Genomic DNA, 16,395 nt, shown 5'->3' with positions numbered 1-16,395 from the left:
TCTTCCAGCCAACAGCTTGGGGGCCTGTACCCCGAAGGGTTGCTATGCCTGTCCGGACCTTGACCAGATAGGGAGGCTCTGCTTCCACAGTATATATGTATATAATCTCAGAACAGCAGAGCCAGGAGGGACCCTAAGGATCATCCAGTCCAGCCTCTGTCCAGGAGGCCCCGTGGGGGCTTCGAACTCCCAACCTCTCCGGCAGCTGGTTGTTGTTTTTTGTTAGAAACAATTCTTTAGGCTCAGAAACACTCCAGACACTTTCTTTCCAGACCCTTCCTGTTTCATGCTTACTCCACTCTTCCCGCCCCTGCAACGCAACGCCCACCCACAAAGAGAAAGGGGAGGAGAGGTGCAGAGTGCAGAGTTGGTCCCGGGACGATGCAGCTTCCGCCTCTCAGTTCCTGCCCTTTTGCAACCCAGCCTCCAACTTCTTGCAAACTTTTGCAAAGTTTGCAGGGCAAGGTAAGTCAGTGGCTCGGGGAGTGGAAACCTCCTCTCCCGTGAAACCTCAGGCCTGTTGTCCGAGGAATGCTTGTTTTTTTTTGGGTGGGGGGATGGACTGGAAGGAAGGGGGAGGAGAAGGAGCCACGCAGGTCCCTTCATCACCGGCCCAGCTGGAACCAGGAAGTCCTGGACTGACCTCTGGTTAAAAGGGAACCGGCTGGTGGGGAAAACCAAAGGGCAGAGAGCCCGGCAATATTGATCCCCGGCTGTCTCTCAGGGGGGCAAAACCCAGCCTCCGAAACACACTCAACCTCTGTCCCTTAGAATGAACCGATGGACTCTCTAAAGGCACAAAGGGTGACAGCTTTCAGACTTGACTGGGCTCTTCCTCAAGGCAGCCTTCCGGATTCTTCCTGTGGATCCGTGCAGCCTCCTCTGTTCTCGACCCCAGATTTGCTCCAGGGAGTGTTAACCCATTCAGGGCAGGATCGAATGAGGAGGAAAGCTTTCTCGCCAGGCTGCACCGGAGCCTCACACGTCTCTGTCTCTCCCTCTACCCACAAGGGCCTCTTTGGCCAAATAAATTAAATCCAATTTCCAGCTTTGTGGGTTGTTCTTCCACTTCTTCTTCTTTTCTTTCCCTCTGCTCAGGCTACGAAGGAAACCATATATTCCACCGACAGCTAATGCAGGCCCAACTCTCTCTGAAACATCTGCATCCTGTCCTTTTCCCAGGGAGGCCTGTCAAAGATCACATAAATATGAAAATCTAAACCCCCTCCATTTTTTTTTTGGCATTTATAGATTGCAGCAGTGATGAATCGCATATTTGGATCGCCAAGCTCCCGGCCTGCACCATTAATTTTTTTTTTAAATTATCTCACTGACAAAGAATTCTGTAAATTAGGCCATCTTCAGCCATAGCAAAACCAGACTCTCACGGCACCCTAACCTTTCATCTCCACGTGAGTGTTCGTGGATTGCGAATGTGTAGCTCGTTCAGGGTAAAGAGACTTGATCCCGATAAAGTGATCCCCCAACTGTAGGTTACTACAGATCAATGAAGGTTCATCCTCTTTTTTTGGGAGGGGACTAATTTTGGGGGACAGAAGATCTGGCGTATTCCCTAATAGAAATCATCATCATTGTGTGCTGTCAAATCTGTTCTGCCTGAAGGCGACCTTTTCCAGGATTTTCCAGGTAGAGAAGATTCATAAGTGGCTTCTAATTTCCTCCTTCCAAAGAAGCTAGGGGTGGGTGGGATGACGATGACAATGATAATAATAATAAAAAAGAGCTGGAAGGGACCCCTAAGGATCATCCAGTCCAGCTCCTGTCAAAGAGGTCCCGTGGGGGATTCGAACTCCCAACCTGGGAGCCAGATGCCTAAACCCTTGAGCTAACCTCTGGTGAAAACACAGAGTTCCTGCTCCTTGACGAAGCAGCACAGGGCTAAACGGAGTGGAGAAAGTTGCAAAGCCCCCATTTTGAATCTCATTTCTGCGATGAACTCAGGAAGAAAATTTGCAAACTCTCTCACACACCCTCACTCAGCTTTTGGGAAGATCGGCTACAATAATATTCCTCTGCTTTACAGGGTTGTTTTGTTAATCATGTAGAGGAGGTGAATGGATGGCTCGTGAACAAAATGTCCACCGCCAAATGACCTTCAGATCATCATAACCATGATGATGGTTTGTTAACAGAAGGAGGGATTCTTGAGTTTTACAGCTGCTCCAGAAACGGATATGACTTGTTCTTGATGGCTCCACGGGAGAAAGCTGGATCGGGTCATTGGAAATCGAAGCAGGCAGGTTTTTATACCTGTGGAGAGAATCCTAGAATCGTTGAATGGGAAGCGGCCCCTATAAGGCCATCAGGTCCAACCCACTGCTCAAGGCAGGAACCCGAGTCAAAGCAGATCCGAGAGGGTGGGGGTCCCATTTCTCCTTGAAGGCCTCCAGCGTTGGGAGCGCTCCCTGCCTCTCAAGGGTACGGGTTCCCTTGTTGTACCACTCTAACATTTGAGAAGATTTTCCAGATCTTCAGCCAAAACCTGGCTTTCTGTCCCTTGAGTTCATGGTTGCACGTCCTGCACTCTGGGATGATCGAGGACAGATCCCGCCCTTCTTCTGCATGATGACCTTTCTGAGTATTTGAAGAAGGTTCTCCTCTCTCCCCTCCGTCTTCTTTTCTCAAGGCTAAACCTGCCCAGTTCTTTCCAGTCTTTCCTCCTCAGAGGGTTTGGTCTCCAGTCCCCTAATCCTCCTCCTTGCCCCCCTCTCAACTTACTCCAGTTTATTGGCATCCTTTTTAAATTGCGGTGTCCAGAACTGGAACACAGGACTCCAGAGGAAGCCTAACCCAGTGCTGAATGGAGAGGAACGAGTATCTCGTGGGATTTGGAGACGCTGCTTCTACTAACACATCCTAAAATCGCATTGGCCTTTTGTGCAGCTGCATTGCACGGTGGGCTCATCTTCAGCTTGTGATCAACAACCATTCAGGAATCCTCCTCGCTCATAGTACTGCTGAGCTGCATGCCCCCCATCTTGCAGCTGTGCATTTGTGTGGTTTTTTGTTTGTTTGTTTGTTTTTGCTCTCCGAGTTGGGCTTTGCCCTTACCCCTGTCAAATTCCATCCTGCTGTTTTCAAGCCAGGGCTAAAGCCTCTCTCGATCTTTTCGGACACCCTCCTTTCCCCCCCCCTTCTTCTCGCCCCAAAATCTTCATCGGCAACCCCTCTCTAGTCTGACCGGCGTCCCTTTTCCAGCAGATCCACCCTGTTCGGTCCTTAAAGGGTTCCTTACCTGAGCGTCCGTGGCAGAGCCAAACCACTCCGGCACATCCAAGGGGCTGATTTTACGCACATGGGAATCCTTTGGGGTTCACAGAGACGACCAAACAAAAGTGTGTGTGTCTGTGTGTGTGTAAACAACAAACAAGTCTGCACAGTGCTGAAAAATCCACGGCCGGTTTTGAAAAACGGGTTGTCAGAGGCTGTTGTTGTTGTCAAGACCCGGCAGGGCAGTCTGTGGGATGGATTTTAAAAGGGGCTGGTCCGGGAGAGTTCGGAGCGTGACCACTGACCATTTCTGCAGGGATCGGGGGGGGGACACCGTTCTGGTAGGGCCGAGGCAATGGTATCATTGAGACGCGAGCCACAAAAATAACCCTGTGAGGCTGTGGGTGGCCCCAGTGCCACATTCTGACTGTGCCCCACGTATGGGACATATGGTGGAAAAACTCAGCTAGCATACACTGCCTTAAAGGCCACGGCTTAATAGGGAGTGCCCAAACTCAACCAATATATTTTTCATTCTTTTTTTCTTCATTTCAGGTCTCTTGGGTGGGCAAGCAGACACGGGAGGCAAGCTGATTCTCTCCAAGCTCCCTTTCTTGAAGGGATCACGGAAGATCGACGCAAGCATCCGCACCCCCCCCCCCGGACCAAAGCATTAACCCGCCGACCCCACCTGGCCTCATCAAACCTGTCGGCTCTGGGGATGCCCGCCTCGCTTCTGCACCCACGCCGTCCCTCCGAGGCGTAAGATGCTCCTCCGCCACCGAGGCGGTGCTTCCGTAGATTGTTGGGAAAGATGGCGGAGAGGGCCAATGGGCCTCCGAGCATGGAAGGGATCTTTGGAATCCTAGCTCAAATCCCGCGGGACAAGCTGGTCTGGTACAAGCATGAATTGGCCCACAGGCCGCATGACCGGAGGATCTGCTCTCTGCTGCGCGCCATGATCCTGCTGACCTTGAGGGAAGAGGCGGAGGCCCGAGAGAGCCTGGACGCTTTGGGTTACGACCTGGTGGCGGCCCATATCTACCGAAGCCACTGGGGCAGCTCGTTGGCGAGCAAGGCCAACTTCACTCCCCCCCAACCAGACCCAGAGGTGGCGCTGGCGGTGGCTCGGATCTACTCGCTTCTGGCGGAGGAGAAACTGTGCCAGCCCCCGGCCAGAGACGAGGCCTACCGGGTTGCGGTCCGAGCTTTTCAGGAGAGCGGTGCGGACGCAGACCAGCTAAAGAGCCTCTCGGATGAAACGCAGGAGAAATGTGGGGTGGGTTTCACTGCCCTGCTCTCAGGAGATCATGGTGGTGGGTCCCCATCCCTGCCGGCGGGAAGCCACCCGGGGCCGATCGCAAGCTCCTTAGATCCCCGCTCGTTGCGCTCCACCGGCACCCCGCTCTCCTTCGTCAGTCACTTTGAGATTAGCCCGGCCACGACCATGCAGTGTGGCACCGGTTCAGACCGAGGGCCCAGCGCCGGGACTGGTGCGGTCGGTGGAAACACCTCCGCTCGCCTGGGATCAGCTGGTGAAGGGGAAGCTGGCCTTGAGCCACCCGCCCAGCGCGGCTCCTCTATGAAAGACACCAAGCCAGAGAACACAAGTACAGGCAATTTCAAAAGCAACCCGCCCTGTTTGCCAGGTCCAAGTCACCCTCAAGCGGCCCGGTCTGCGGAGGGAGACGCTCAGCGCCTGATGCATGGCATGGAGCCCCCAAACGCCGTTGCCACAGGGCTGCAGGCTCCCAACAAAGGTCTCCCAGAAAATCTGGGCAACCCCTCTGTGCCACAGTCTGGCTTGCCCAACCCTGCAAGGTGGTCCCCGGCCTTGACTGACGGTCCCTCTGCCCCGATTCCAAAGAAGGGGGAAGCTGAACCGCAAGATTATCCCGGCTCTGCCCCCTCGCCACATCCGCCCGGCTCCTCGCTGGGGGCTCCAGCGGGGGACGAGAGCCAGTTCTTTAGCTTTGTGGTCCTGCACGCTGGAGAAGATGAGGAGGTGGCCTGCCGGGTGAAGAATGAGCTGGAACGCCTGGGCGTCTCTGACGGAGCCACGTACAGCGAAGATTTCCTGGTGCCAGGACACTGCCTGCTCGGCTGCTTCCAAAATGCTCTGGACAACTCGGCCTTCACCCTCCTACTCCTGACGGAGAACTTCCAGAGCCGGTTGTGCGCCTACCAGACCAGCGTGGCCCTGATGGACTCCTTCCAGCGCTTATGCAAAAGAAACACGGTCATCCCGTTTGTTCCCAAGGAGAACCCGATCCCACTCAAGGAGATGCCCACCCTGCTGGCTGGGCTGGTCGCCATGGACGAAAACTCCCCCGTTTTCAGAAAGAGGGTCCAGAACACCTTCACCGCAAGGGCGATCCAAGAGAAGAAAGCCATGTGGAGCACTCTGCGCCGGGCCCAAGAAATCCGCCGACAACGGGAACGGGAGCACGAGTACCAGCAGACGCTGAGACGTCTCTCTGAGCTCAGCCCCAACGAGCGCCTTCGGGCACCACTGGGGGGCTTTCCGGGATTCCAGGATCCCTGTGGATCCCCGCCGCCACCAGCCTTTGCGGCTACGCCGTTCCCTGCTCCCAGGATGGGCCAGCCTCCCGATCACCCATCTCTGACTCAGCCGTGGATGCTCTCCCTGGGCTCCGGCGGGCCTCAGCCCCAGTTCATCATCCAGAACGCTCAGATGATCCAGATCGGAGACTATAACCGCATGCAGGCGGACAGGATTGACCCAACGCTCGGCACAGCGGATGAAGACGGTGGAGAGGACTGAGGGGTGGAAGGCCGTGTCAGGGAGGAGACATGGCGGCTGAAAATTAAGGGCTCCTTCCACGACTTCTCTCTTCCTCTTCCTCCACCAATGCTACTGAGGATCAAACCTAGGATCCTGCCTTGTGAAACAGGTCCCCTCCTTTCCAAATTGACTCAGGACTTCACCTGGATTGCTTGGCTGCCTTGCACCGCCTGCTCTGACCGGCAGCTGCTCTTCCTTCCAGAATCTCAGGTGGGACAGATTCTTTCCTGTTTCTTCCAGTTCCGTTTTCGGGCAATTTAAAAAAACATACTCTGTAGGGTGGCAAATGAGTCCCACCATCTACCACAGCAAGGCATGCAGCTTCCTCTCGTGGCCAGCAGGTCTTCTGATGTGTGAAGCAGAGCAATCCGGCGGCTTTTCTCAAAAATGGCAGAACTTGAACCCAGCTCTGTGTGCTCTTTTGCCGAGCAATCATCTCTTCTCATCCTGACCCAAGAAAAAGCTGGCCTCCTGCTATTCTTCCTCCTTGGCTACAAAAGTCTGTCTAATAATGAAAACTTTCTTTAACAACACAAATCAGGACAAAGGATCCAGAGAGCCTCTCCGATTAATTGACCAATAAAACTCCTTCACTGTGGGCCAAACGTTTGCTGAAGCCCAAGGAAAAGTTGCAGTCTTGGGCCAGCTTATGCAGGCAGACGCGAATGGGCCTGCTCATGAGGAGGCCTGTGTTGCAAGAGGTGGTCTCTGCACAAGCAAGGGGTACTTGTTCACTACCAGTTTCACTGCCACGGCTCCATGGATAAAAGGAGTCCTGGAGTTTCTAGCATTGTGAGCGATTCGCATTTCTAACAAATCCCCTCGAATTCTTGGCGAAGTACAACTCTCAGGATCCCCCAGGATCGGAGCCAGGACTTAGAAGTGGCGCCAAATGGATACAACCGTGAAGTGCAGACACACCAGGTCCATCTTGCAACCGTGCAGGCGGAGTGGATCCTGAAGACAGTGTTGGGTTTATGGCCACGACTAACGGACTTTCCTAAGAGAAAGCAACCCTCCGCCCTCACCCAGGGCAAGGGTGTGCATGCACCTGAAGGCTTAGTTGTTCGGGGTGGATCTTCAAACCCTACGCCTTCCAGACGTAATCCTATAGCAGAAGAGGGGGTCCCTCTATGCAGACCACTCGAAAAATCAAACCTTAAACACAAGCTTTCACGAATAATATTCGCTTCCTTGGGCTGAAGAGGAGAAAAATCACGAACTGAAGTCCCCACGTGGCCGTATCAGTCTTAAAAGATCATCCTCTACCACTCTTCGCTAGACATGGGGACGTATTCTACTGGCCCTTTGCTAAAATGCTTTGGATTTTCAACAGCCAGCCTCACTAACCACTGGTCCTGCTGGCCATCGGCAATTGTGAGGCCGGCAACCGGTGGAGGCTTGGGGTGGGACAGGGCTTCGTTTAAAGGCGGCTGGACACATCCTTTTACAACCAAGGCCGGCAGTGAAGCATGGAGGCTAGAAGCTTTTCAAATGTGAAAAATTGTGCAATGATAATAGTGGGTGTTTAACATCTCATTTAGAAGAAATATGTTGTTTCAATAAAAGACCTAACTTCTCTTTTTTTCTGAAGCTTTTGGGTTGCTTTTTTTTTTTTTTTTTTTTTTTGGAAGGGGGGGTAAATTCACCAGAAGCTGGTGGTAGCTCCAAAGTCCGTCCGCAAAGGTTTTCTTGACCAGCCGGGTTTGAAAACGGAACCAGGTCTTGGGAGGGGCTGGGTCTCGTCTTTGCTGAGCCCGGGGGGGGGGCCTGATCCACCTCGCAGGGCGGTTGTGGGGATGCAATGGCGGGGGGAACAAGCACTTTGGACTGGTTCAAACTCACAAAGGGGAAAGGAAGGACATGAACAGATCCCACTGTATTGTCAGGGACACTGCGGTGCAGAAGGCCAGAGGAGGACGCGGAATACCTGGGTTCGAATCTCCGATCACCCACAGAAACGCCCCAGGGAAGTGGCAATGGTAAAATCACCTGTTAAATGTGTCAGATACCTCATAGAGCCCATTGGGGTTATTGGAACTCATAGAATCAGAGAATCAATGGAGTTGGAAGGGGTCTCAAACTTTTTTTTGCCACGGCCATAAAGACAGCGTGAAAAACACAGGCTGTATCAGGATCTGCATAAGTCACATAACAAAGCTGATAAGGTGGCGCGTGAAGAACTGGGTCCCGTTGAGAAGAGTTGGCTTGGATGCTCGTGAGCTACTTTCCGGGTCATCCGGTTCTGGTTGATGGACTACACAATCCATCGGCCAGTCTTCTGTTGGTGGCGTGCTTTGTCACGGACACAAAACCCTTTGGTTGTTGTGGGTTTTTCAGGCTCTTTGGCCGTGTTCTGAAGGTTGTTCTTCCTAACGTTTCGCCAGTCTCTGTGGCCGGCGTCTTCAGAGGACAAAGTGCTGTCCTCTGAAGATGCCAGCCACAGAGACTGGCGAAACGTTAGGAAGAACAACTTTCAGAACATGGCCAAAGAGCCAGAAAAACCCACAACAACCATTAGATCCTGGCCATGAAAGCCTTCGCAAATACACAAAACCCTTTCTTTCCCACCCCTGTCATGCTGATAAAGCAAGCAAACCCATTCCCCCCCCACAGCTATGTGCAAATCCAAAAAGAACCGGAAGACGTTTGTAGATTTTAGCAGCAATAACTTTGTTTTCTTTATTTTATTTTGTTGTTTTTTAATCCCCCCCCCCCAAAACCTCTGGGTTTATTTATTTCAAGTCAGGAGTGCTGGCTTGCAATTATTCACACGTTTCAGCAGCTTGTGGTTTATGTTTTTTTCCTGCCCCCCCTCAAAGTTGTAAAAGGAACTTAAATTCCCCCCGACAGCCAAAACTGAAAAAAGCAAAAACGAGAAAATGAAAAGCAGGGTGGGGGGTGGGGGAGAACAACCAACGGCAACCTGAAAACCTTCAAGAAAAAAAGCAAACTGTCAGGAGGGTCCTTTGCTTCTAACGCTGCGTGGACCGAAATGGGCCAACCCCGCAGAAGTCCCCCAAGCCCGCCGAGAGAGGAGAGAGAGGGAAGGGAAAGAAGGGTTTTGTGGTTCCTGTGCGATGCTTACGTCCCAAGAAAAGATGTGCTGAAATCTAGATATTCTCCTAATCCAGGGGAGAAAAAAAAAATACAGGTATGGGACGACTCTTACAACACTTGGAACGTATCCTCTCTCTCGTTCCAACTCCACCAAGAGCAAAAACGCCACTCCTTGGGGTCGAGACAGCAGACTGGCTGCATGGAGGGTCGATGGTGGGTTCCCCCCCCCCCGTAGCTGGTTGAAAGAACCACAGAAAAAAACATGCCACAGATGCTCGGGGGGCGCTGGGCTGCCGCGTTTGCGACCCGGGGCCTGCCAAGAGCTTGCTCCCAACCGCCTTGTGTTGTCTATAGACTGAAGTGCCCTTAAAAGCCCATCGGGGGAAACCACCTGCAGCCCACAGTGCAAAACCCCACAAGCCACGGGCCCACTGAGGCTCGGGACATCTCTCGCCTTTGCTGGAGGAAAGTGATGCACCTGGGATCAACCAGACCCTAAAGCTGGCAGGCTCCGTTCAGATATCTGAGAGGTGTAAAATTTCCAAAAAGTTCAATTTTTCCCCTGGGGGGGGAAAAAAAAAACTACCCAGGGGAAAAAATGGATTTTTTGGGGGGAAATTTTACATTTCTATTTCAGCCACAAGTAAACACTGGACATGACACCATGCCATCCCACACCCATTTTTCTCCTCGACTTCTCTGTCCTGGGATCATGGAATCATGGGGTTGGAAGGGGGCCTCAGACGCCATCCAGTCCAACCCTCTGCTCAAGGCAGGAATCCAGACCAAAGCAGATCTGTCAGCTGGTTGTCTAAATTTATCCTGAAGGCCTCTAGCACTGGACCGCTCACCCCCTCCCCCTTGAGATCACGGGTCCCACATTGTCCTACTGCTCTAACAGTCAGGAAGTTTTTCTTGAGACTCAGCCTAATCTCAAAAGGGTTCTCCCCTACTCCTTCCGAACAGCTTCCCAAACAAGGTCTGCCAGCATATCCACAAGCCAAAGAACCACTGGCAGCAAAGCGTTGCCAGCCACCACACACACACCACACTCCCCCCCCTCATAATATTCACAAGATCAAATCCATTCGAGAGGCAAGCCCTTCGTGCCTGGAATAGCAAAGGGGACCCTGCCCTGGCTCTCTTCTGCTAATAAATAAGTAAATAATAAAAAAAGGCAGCCCACAAAGGATCCAGGCACCCAATCCTTTTCCAAACACAACCTGATTCATCTCCCTGTGACAGCCGCTGACCCAGTTTAAGCCACACATAAAGTAGGTATGGGAAAATACAGTAGGACCCCCATATTTGTGGGGCATTGGTTCCAAGCCCTCCTGCGGATGCTGAAAAGCGTGGATTATAGTGAACGCTACTTTATGTTCTAAATGGGCAGGATAGAAGTCTAATAAAATAAAATAATAAATATACTGTACATTGCATGGTCTGTGTCTTCGTCTAATGGCCGGTTCTGGTAGTGACATCTCAGAAATGTATTTCTCTAGGCAATAATAATAAACATGGTCTCTGGTTCCCTCTGGTGGACGATTCTGGTGACTACCTCTTTAGAAATATATATTTCTAGGATTTTTCATTTTATATTTTCAGAACATACAGTGGGGTCTCGACTTATGAACGACCCTACTTGCAAACAATTCAACTTACGAACCCGCCCTATAGGGGAAACAAGGACTCGACATACGAACTTCCCTCGAGTTACGTACAGGAAAAAAAGTGCCCCCTCCCTCCCCTTAGAGGCTTCTGGAGGGGAAAAAAGGGTCAGAAACTTAAAAATAAATAAAAGAAAGTCACTTACCAGGCCTTGGTAGCCCCCAAACAGCAGGAAAAAAGAGCAGGAAACAGCTAAAAGCTGACACCCAGAAGGGAGCCTGGCAGCCATTTTGTGCTTTTCTCTGCTCCTGCACCCTCCTCTCCCCGCCTATCAGCTGATGGGCTGGCTCTGAAGAGCCTTGGGGAGGCTTGCTTTAAAACATGATCTAAAATTGGCTTCGTTGAAAAAAACGATTTCTAAAGTGCTTTGCAAACTGTTCCCTGCCTTCCTCCTCGTTTCCTGAACCTCTAGTGGCAGAAGGCGGAATAGCAGCTTCCCATTAGTTTCTATGGACAGAAAAGAGCAGATACAGATTAAATAGTTTTCAATGCATTCCTATGGGAAATGCAGATTCGACCTAAGAACTTTTCGACCTAAGAACCACCTTTCAATACGGATTAAGTTCGTAAGTTGAGACCCCACTGTAGATAAGTGAATCAATCAGGGGATACTGATCCCACGAATAAGGAGTTCCTACTGTACCCCTGAAAGGGAGACTCACATGCCTTGGAGGGTCCTGATCTCTCCAAGTTTCACCAGATCCCCCTCCCTGGAAATGGGGGACTTTCCAAGAGAGAGGTGAGGCTATGGTGGGGCCCATCGGTGGTACCATTTCCATCCCACACAAAACCCAGCTGTTAAGTTTGGGATTTTAGTTTTGTTTTTTTGGCCACTTCTGCCAGCGCTAGTGCAGTGCCTGAAACATACGCCTGTGCCCCAACAAACAGAATCGCCACCACTCAAAGCTTTTTCAAATACAGCCAGTGAAATCTCAGCAGATGCGACGGGGCCAAGCCAGAAATCCAAGCCCAGAACGCCACCCCAACCCACGGCACTCCGCTTGGCCCTGGGTGCAAGCAGCAATGTAAATAACTTCCCGCTCAGTGCTGAACAAGCAGCCCATGCTTGGAGAGGGGAAAAAAACCTGGGGGGGGGGGAAAGAGAGGAGAAAAGGAACTTTAAGACGCTTTCAAAGATTCCCTGAAATCCTAAATGCCATTTCAAGATTTCCATGGGACAGAGGAAGGGCAGCAAGGCAAGGGTGCAAAATCAGCAGCTCCCCAGTTATAAAGCAAGCTTTAAAAAAAAAGCCGATCAAACGAAGAACTCCTGTCGGTGTTTTTAAGAACAGATGGCAGCAGGCAGCGAGCAGGGAATCTATACTTCCCCACCGGCCAGCCCGCGCTCCTCCCTTCTGGCTGTCCACGGGGTGTGTGTGTGTGTGTGTGTGTGTGCAAGTCTGACGCTTGGAGGAGGTCACCCGAGGTCAAGCCTCTGGCTGCCGCCCTGAGGATGGGCTAGCCTTTTCATTTCACAGTGGCCCACAGCACCGGAGGTGCCCAATGGGGTTGATGAGAGGACTAAAAAAGCCAGCAAGAGCCCGTTTTGCTCCAAGCTCTGGGCTGGAATAAATAATAATAAACTAACCTTAGAACGGCCAAGCTAGAAGAAACCCTGTGGATCATCGAGTCCAGCCCCCGAGTGGAAGGAAAGGGACCTTGCTGAGATCCTGGGGCTCACTGGGGGCTAAAAGGTGTCGATGCCGGCCGTGACAAGTGTTAAAAACAATATTTTTTAAAAGCAATCTCTGCTCCTCCGGTCACAAGGGGAGAGAGGAAAGAGAGAGGCTGTATAACTCGGTCCAGACCCCAAAGGAGAGCTTTCAGATTCAAAGCAGAGGAAGACTAAGATTTTGCAACGCTATGCCCCTCCCCGGATCCTGACCACTGAGTGTCGAGAACAGAGCTGTGCGGGAGCAAGCGTGTGTCCCTCCCCCCCCCGCCCCCTTCTTAATGGAGCTCAATGAAGGCCTCCAGCTCTTCCGGGATGAACCCCTTATAGGGGATCTTGTGCTTGTCCAGGGCGCGGGCGGCAAGGCACTGCAAGGTGATGTAGTTGAAGGGCTGCATCATGGCCTTGGTGAGCAGCTTCTCGTCCAGGAGCTCGTAGGCCGTCTGCTTGAAGGCGTTGGTGGCATCCATGTGGGCCCCGGCCTCTGTCAGGGCGCTCATGATGAGCGGGCAGTTGTTGCGGGCGGCCACATGGAGTGGGGTGTTGTTGTCGTAGTCGCGGCTGTCGGGGTCAGCGCCACACTCCAGCAGGAGGTTCACCACGTGGAGGGAGGGGAACTTCCCCACCGGGTAGCGGCCGACGGCGGTGGTGTCTCTGTCCACCGCCATGTGCAGCGGGGTGAAGCCATTCTTGCCCCGAGGGTTGCACTTCAGCAAGCGGTAGATGGTCTGGCGCTTCTGGTGCTCCTGCTCGGGGGTGCACTCCACCCTCTCCAGGAGGAAGACCAGGTGGAGGATGATGGCCAGGGCTTTGGTGAACTGGGCGCTGTCAGCTACCGTGTCCTTCCGGTGCAGGAGGGCCCGCTCCACTTCGCGGACGCCTTTACTGAGGACGCCCATGAGGTCCGAGAAGCCCAGCTGGGTGGCCAGGGTGCCCTTCGAGCGGTCCTGGAGGACGTACGAGAACAGCTCGGCGAAGGAGAGGAAGCTGCTGGCCGTCATTGGGCTCAGGGGCTCCAGATTGCCTTGCTGCATCTCCAGGGCGTACTTCCAGAGGTTGATGCACCGCTCAAAGTTGCCCGAATCGGCGTAGACGGCGCCACGGTAGCGGATGTAGTAGGATGTATCCGGGTGAGAGGGGCCGAGGACCCGCTCCCGGATCAGCAGGGCCTGCATCCGCATTTCGTCCGGATCGGTGACCAAGGCCTCCAACTCCTCCGCGGTCTTCACCTCCCGGGCGTAGTCGTAAGCCAGCACCAACTGCCGAGGCTCCGGCTTGGAAAGATACTGGCCCCCCTGGTGCCGCAGCTCCATGGCTCTCCGCCAGTGCCGGAGAGCTCCCAGGAGGTCCCGCTTCTTGTCCACGAAAGTGGCTCCCAGGAGTTCCAGCGCTTCGACCGCCGCTTCCCGGGTGCAGTAAACCTGGCTCCGGCCACCCTCGGCCCCTGCGCCGTCGCTCTCGCCGTCTCCCTCCAGCCCATCCGCGGGCTCCTCCTCCAGGGCCCCCTCGATGAGGTACTCCACAATGTTGGTGTGGCCGGTCACGCTGGCGGCCAGCAGCGGGGTCATGCCGTAGCCGTCCTTTTCCATGCGGGCTCGGGCGGCCAGCAGCAGGCGCAGGATCTCCAGGCTGCCGGACTCGGCGCAGTCGTGCAAGGCGGTGTTGCCCTTGACGCTGCGGCGGTTGACGTCGGCCCCGTGCTCCAGCAGGTAGCGGGCGATCTCGGCGTGGCCCTTGTAGCAGGAGATCATCAGGCAGGTGTGGCCGTGGCGGTTGGCCACCTCCAGGTCAGCCCCCCGCTCCCCGACCAGGTAGCGGACGATCTCCAGGTGGCCGTCGAAGCAGGCGGCCCGCAGCGGGGTGGAGTTGGTCAGGGTGGTCTGGTTGACGCCGGCCCCGCGCTCCAGCAGGCTCCGGACCACCGGCAGGTGTCCGGCGGCCGAGGCTGCCCAGAGCGGGGGCGCCCCTTCGATGGTCTCCCCGTCGAAGTTGACCGAGCCGCCGGCGTCCACCTGGGCCCCGCAGTGGTCCAGCAGGTACTCCACCACCTCCCGGTGGCCGTGGCGGGCGGCGATCAGCAGAGGGGGTCCCCGGGGTCCCCCTTCGGCGGCGGCGGCCCCCCGGCCGGGCCCGGCGGTCAGCGCCTCCCGCTCCTCCGGGCTGCGGCCGCCCAGCAGCTTCTGGAGGAGCGGCAGCTTCCCTTCGCGGGCAGCGTTGTAGACGGCCAGGCGGAGGTCCATGGCGGCAGGGCGGGCCCCGGGGGCCGCTTCCTCCCCATGGGCCGCCGTGGGCCCCGGCCTTGGGCTCCCTCTCCGGCCGCCGCCGCTGCTCCCGGGGCCCAGGCGCCCCTCGGGGGTCTCCGGGCGGGTAGCCGCAAGCGGGGGACCCCCTCCCCGCCCTTCCTCCGCCCGGCAGGGAAGCCTTCGCTCCCCAGGGAGGCCTGCAAAGGGCCTGAGCGGGGACGGGGGCGCTTTGAGGATTGGTCACCTAGCAACCAGCCCTCCTCCTCCTTCCTCCCTTGCCTAGGCAACCTTCAGGCTCTGCCTCCACACGGCGCCATCTTAAACCCGGTCGAGCGAAAACAAAATGGCGGAGCTCGCCGGCCAGCCCGCCCCTCCCCGCCGGGGCGGCGGAAAGGCACGCCGGGAAAGGTAGTCCGGCTTCCCGCGGAGGACATGGAGGGGCCCCGCAGGAGGACTACGTTTCCCGGCAGTTCTCGCGCGAGCCGTCCGCTCAGCTCGTCTGGCCGGGCAGAAAGGGAGGCTGGGAAGAGGAGGAGGGGAGGGGTGTCCTGCGCCCAAGGGCTGTCGGGAAACGCAGTCCGGGCGTGGGCCAGGGGCTACTCTGCTATTGGTCGCCGGGTTGCTGAGAGAGGGGATGTCGCTTACCAAAGAGAAGGGGGAGCGCAAGGATTTCTGGGAAGGAGGCGACGAGCCTAAGGAATTGTGGGAAATGTATTTCGGGTGCAATAAATGGCTTAAAGAGGGTTTTTTTCCCCTAGGGATGGGGTCCGGCTGAGATCTTAAGGGCTCTTCCTGGAGAGTGAAGCACTTTGGGATCCCCTTAGAGTCATCTAGGCTGCCCCCATTATTATATATAGACAGCTGTTCCAACATCCCCCAACGCATGACTACATGTTCCATCATCCCCAGCCACCACTCCTCCCATCCTGTCCATTCATCGATTCCCTCCCTTACGTTTGTGACACGTTGTGATCCCAAACCTGTTCGCTTTGGATGAGAAAATAAAATATGTATCTTTTTTAAAAATTGAAACCTTTTACAGTATTTTAGAAAACATTCCCACCCACATCCCCTACACAGAACTCCCACCCAAAGGCAATCTCTGGCTGAACCTCTCTGGGCGGGCAAGGAGAGGAGGAGCAAATCATCTTTCTCCTAAAATTAGAGATTTTAGTCCTCATGGTCTTGAAAGAATTTCAGGATTTAAAGGGAAACACAGGTTTTCCTTCCAGATTAGACCATCTCAGTATTGCTTTCTTATTACATGCTGTCCAGCGACCTCCAAAGCATCATCTCCTCAAGAGCCCTGCTTGGTGCCTCCAAACTCCAAAGCCGTGGCTTCCTTTAGGCAGCCCGTCCCACCCACATCCAGCCTTCCTCTTTTCCCGCTGCCTTGTATTCCTAGCCTTCTCGTGGTTTCCACTGCTCCAGATAATTTTTCAGGGGGTTTTGCACGGGGGCCCAGAGGTGTGATTTGATCACCCCCTTGTTATGGCACTTCCCTGCCACCCAGATTGTCTCCTTACCCTTTGTATCATCTCCACCTTCTTAACGCGCTGTGCAATTGACTTTGCAGGCCATCCCCCCTTTCTTGCTTGCCCGAAGGGTGAGCTGTAGAAGCAAGAAATAAGACAAATAAACTAATAAACTTGGTATGGCATGGAGCCGCTCACACCTCAAGGAGGGCCTAAGTGCAAACAATGTTGGCGTGGTAA

At 54.3% G+C, this 16,395-nt stretch overlaps 2 protein-coding genes across 3 annotated transcripts; one reads left to right on the top strand and one right to left on the bottom strand.

Moving 5' to 3' along the window:
* The first annotated feature begins 322 nt into the window (after window positions 1-322).
* TICAM1 (TIR domain containing adaptor molecule 1) lies at window positions 323-9,665 on the top strand. 2 transcript variants are annotated; one of them, XM_020794261.3, is made up of 2 exons: window positions 323-465; window positions 3,787-9,665. In XM_020794261.3, exon 2 carries the CDS (start codon window positions 4,046-4,048, stop codon window positions 6,014-6,016), a length of 1,971 nt encoding a protein of 656 aa, XP_020649920.3. In that variant the 5' UTR covers window positions 323-465; window positions 3,787-4,045; the 3' UTR covers window positions 6,017-9,665. The 2 variants fall into 2 exon arrangements, with proteins under 2 accessions (XP_020649920.3, XP_078234993.1); XM_078378867.1 differs by having other exon boundaries at window positions 340-465; window positions 1,252-9,665.
* Window positions 8,686-15,067, bottom strand: FEM1A (fem-1 homolog A). The gene has a single exon (XM_020794137.3). It carries the CDS (start codon window positions 14,675-14,677, stop codon window positions 12,716-12,718), a length of 1,962 nt encoding a protein of 653 aa, XP_020649796.3. The 5' UTR covers window positions 14,678-15,067; the 3' UTR covers window positions 8,686-12,715.
* Between the last annotated feature and the right edge of the window lie 1,328 nt (window positions 15,068-16,395).

The sequence above is a fragment of the Pogona vitticeps genome, chromosome 7, assembly GCF_051106095.1.
Source record: "Pogona vitticeps strain Pit_001003342236 chromosome 7, PviZW2.1, whole genome shotgun sequence".
In the NCBI taxonomy this organism is placed as follows: Eukaryota; Metazoa; Chordata; class Lepidosauria; order Squamata; family Agamidae; genus Pogona; species Pogona vitticeps.
Note: the sequence above shows the minus strand (reverse complement) of the source record. Positions and strands in the feature narration are given on the sequence as shown.

Coding starts and splice junctions, on each gene's coding strand:
- TICAM1 (XM_020794261.3), top strand. CDS start 4,046: ATGGCGGAGAGGGCCAATGGGCCTCCGAGCATGGAAGGGATCTTTGGA.
- FEM1A (XM_020794137.3), bottom strand. CDS start 14,677: ATGGACCTCCGCCTGGCCGTCTACAACGCTGCCCGCGAAGGGAAGCTG.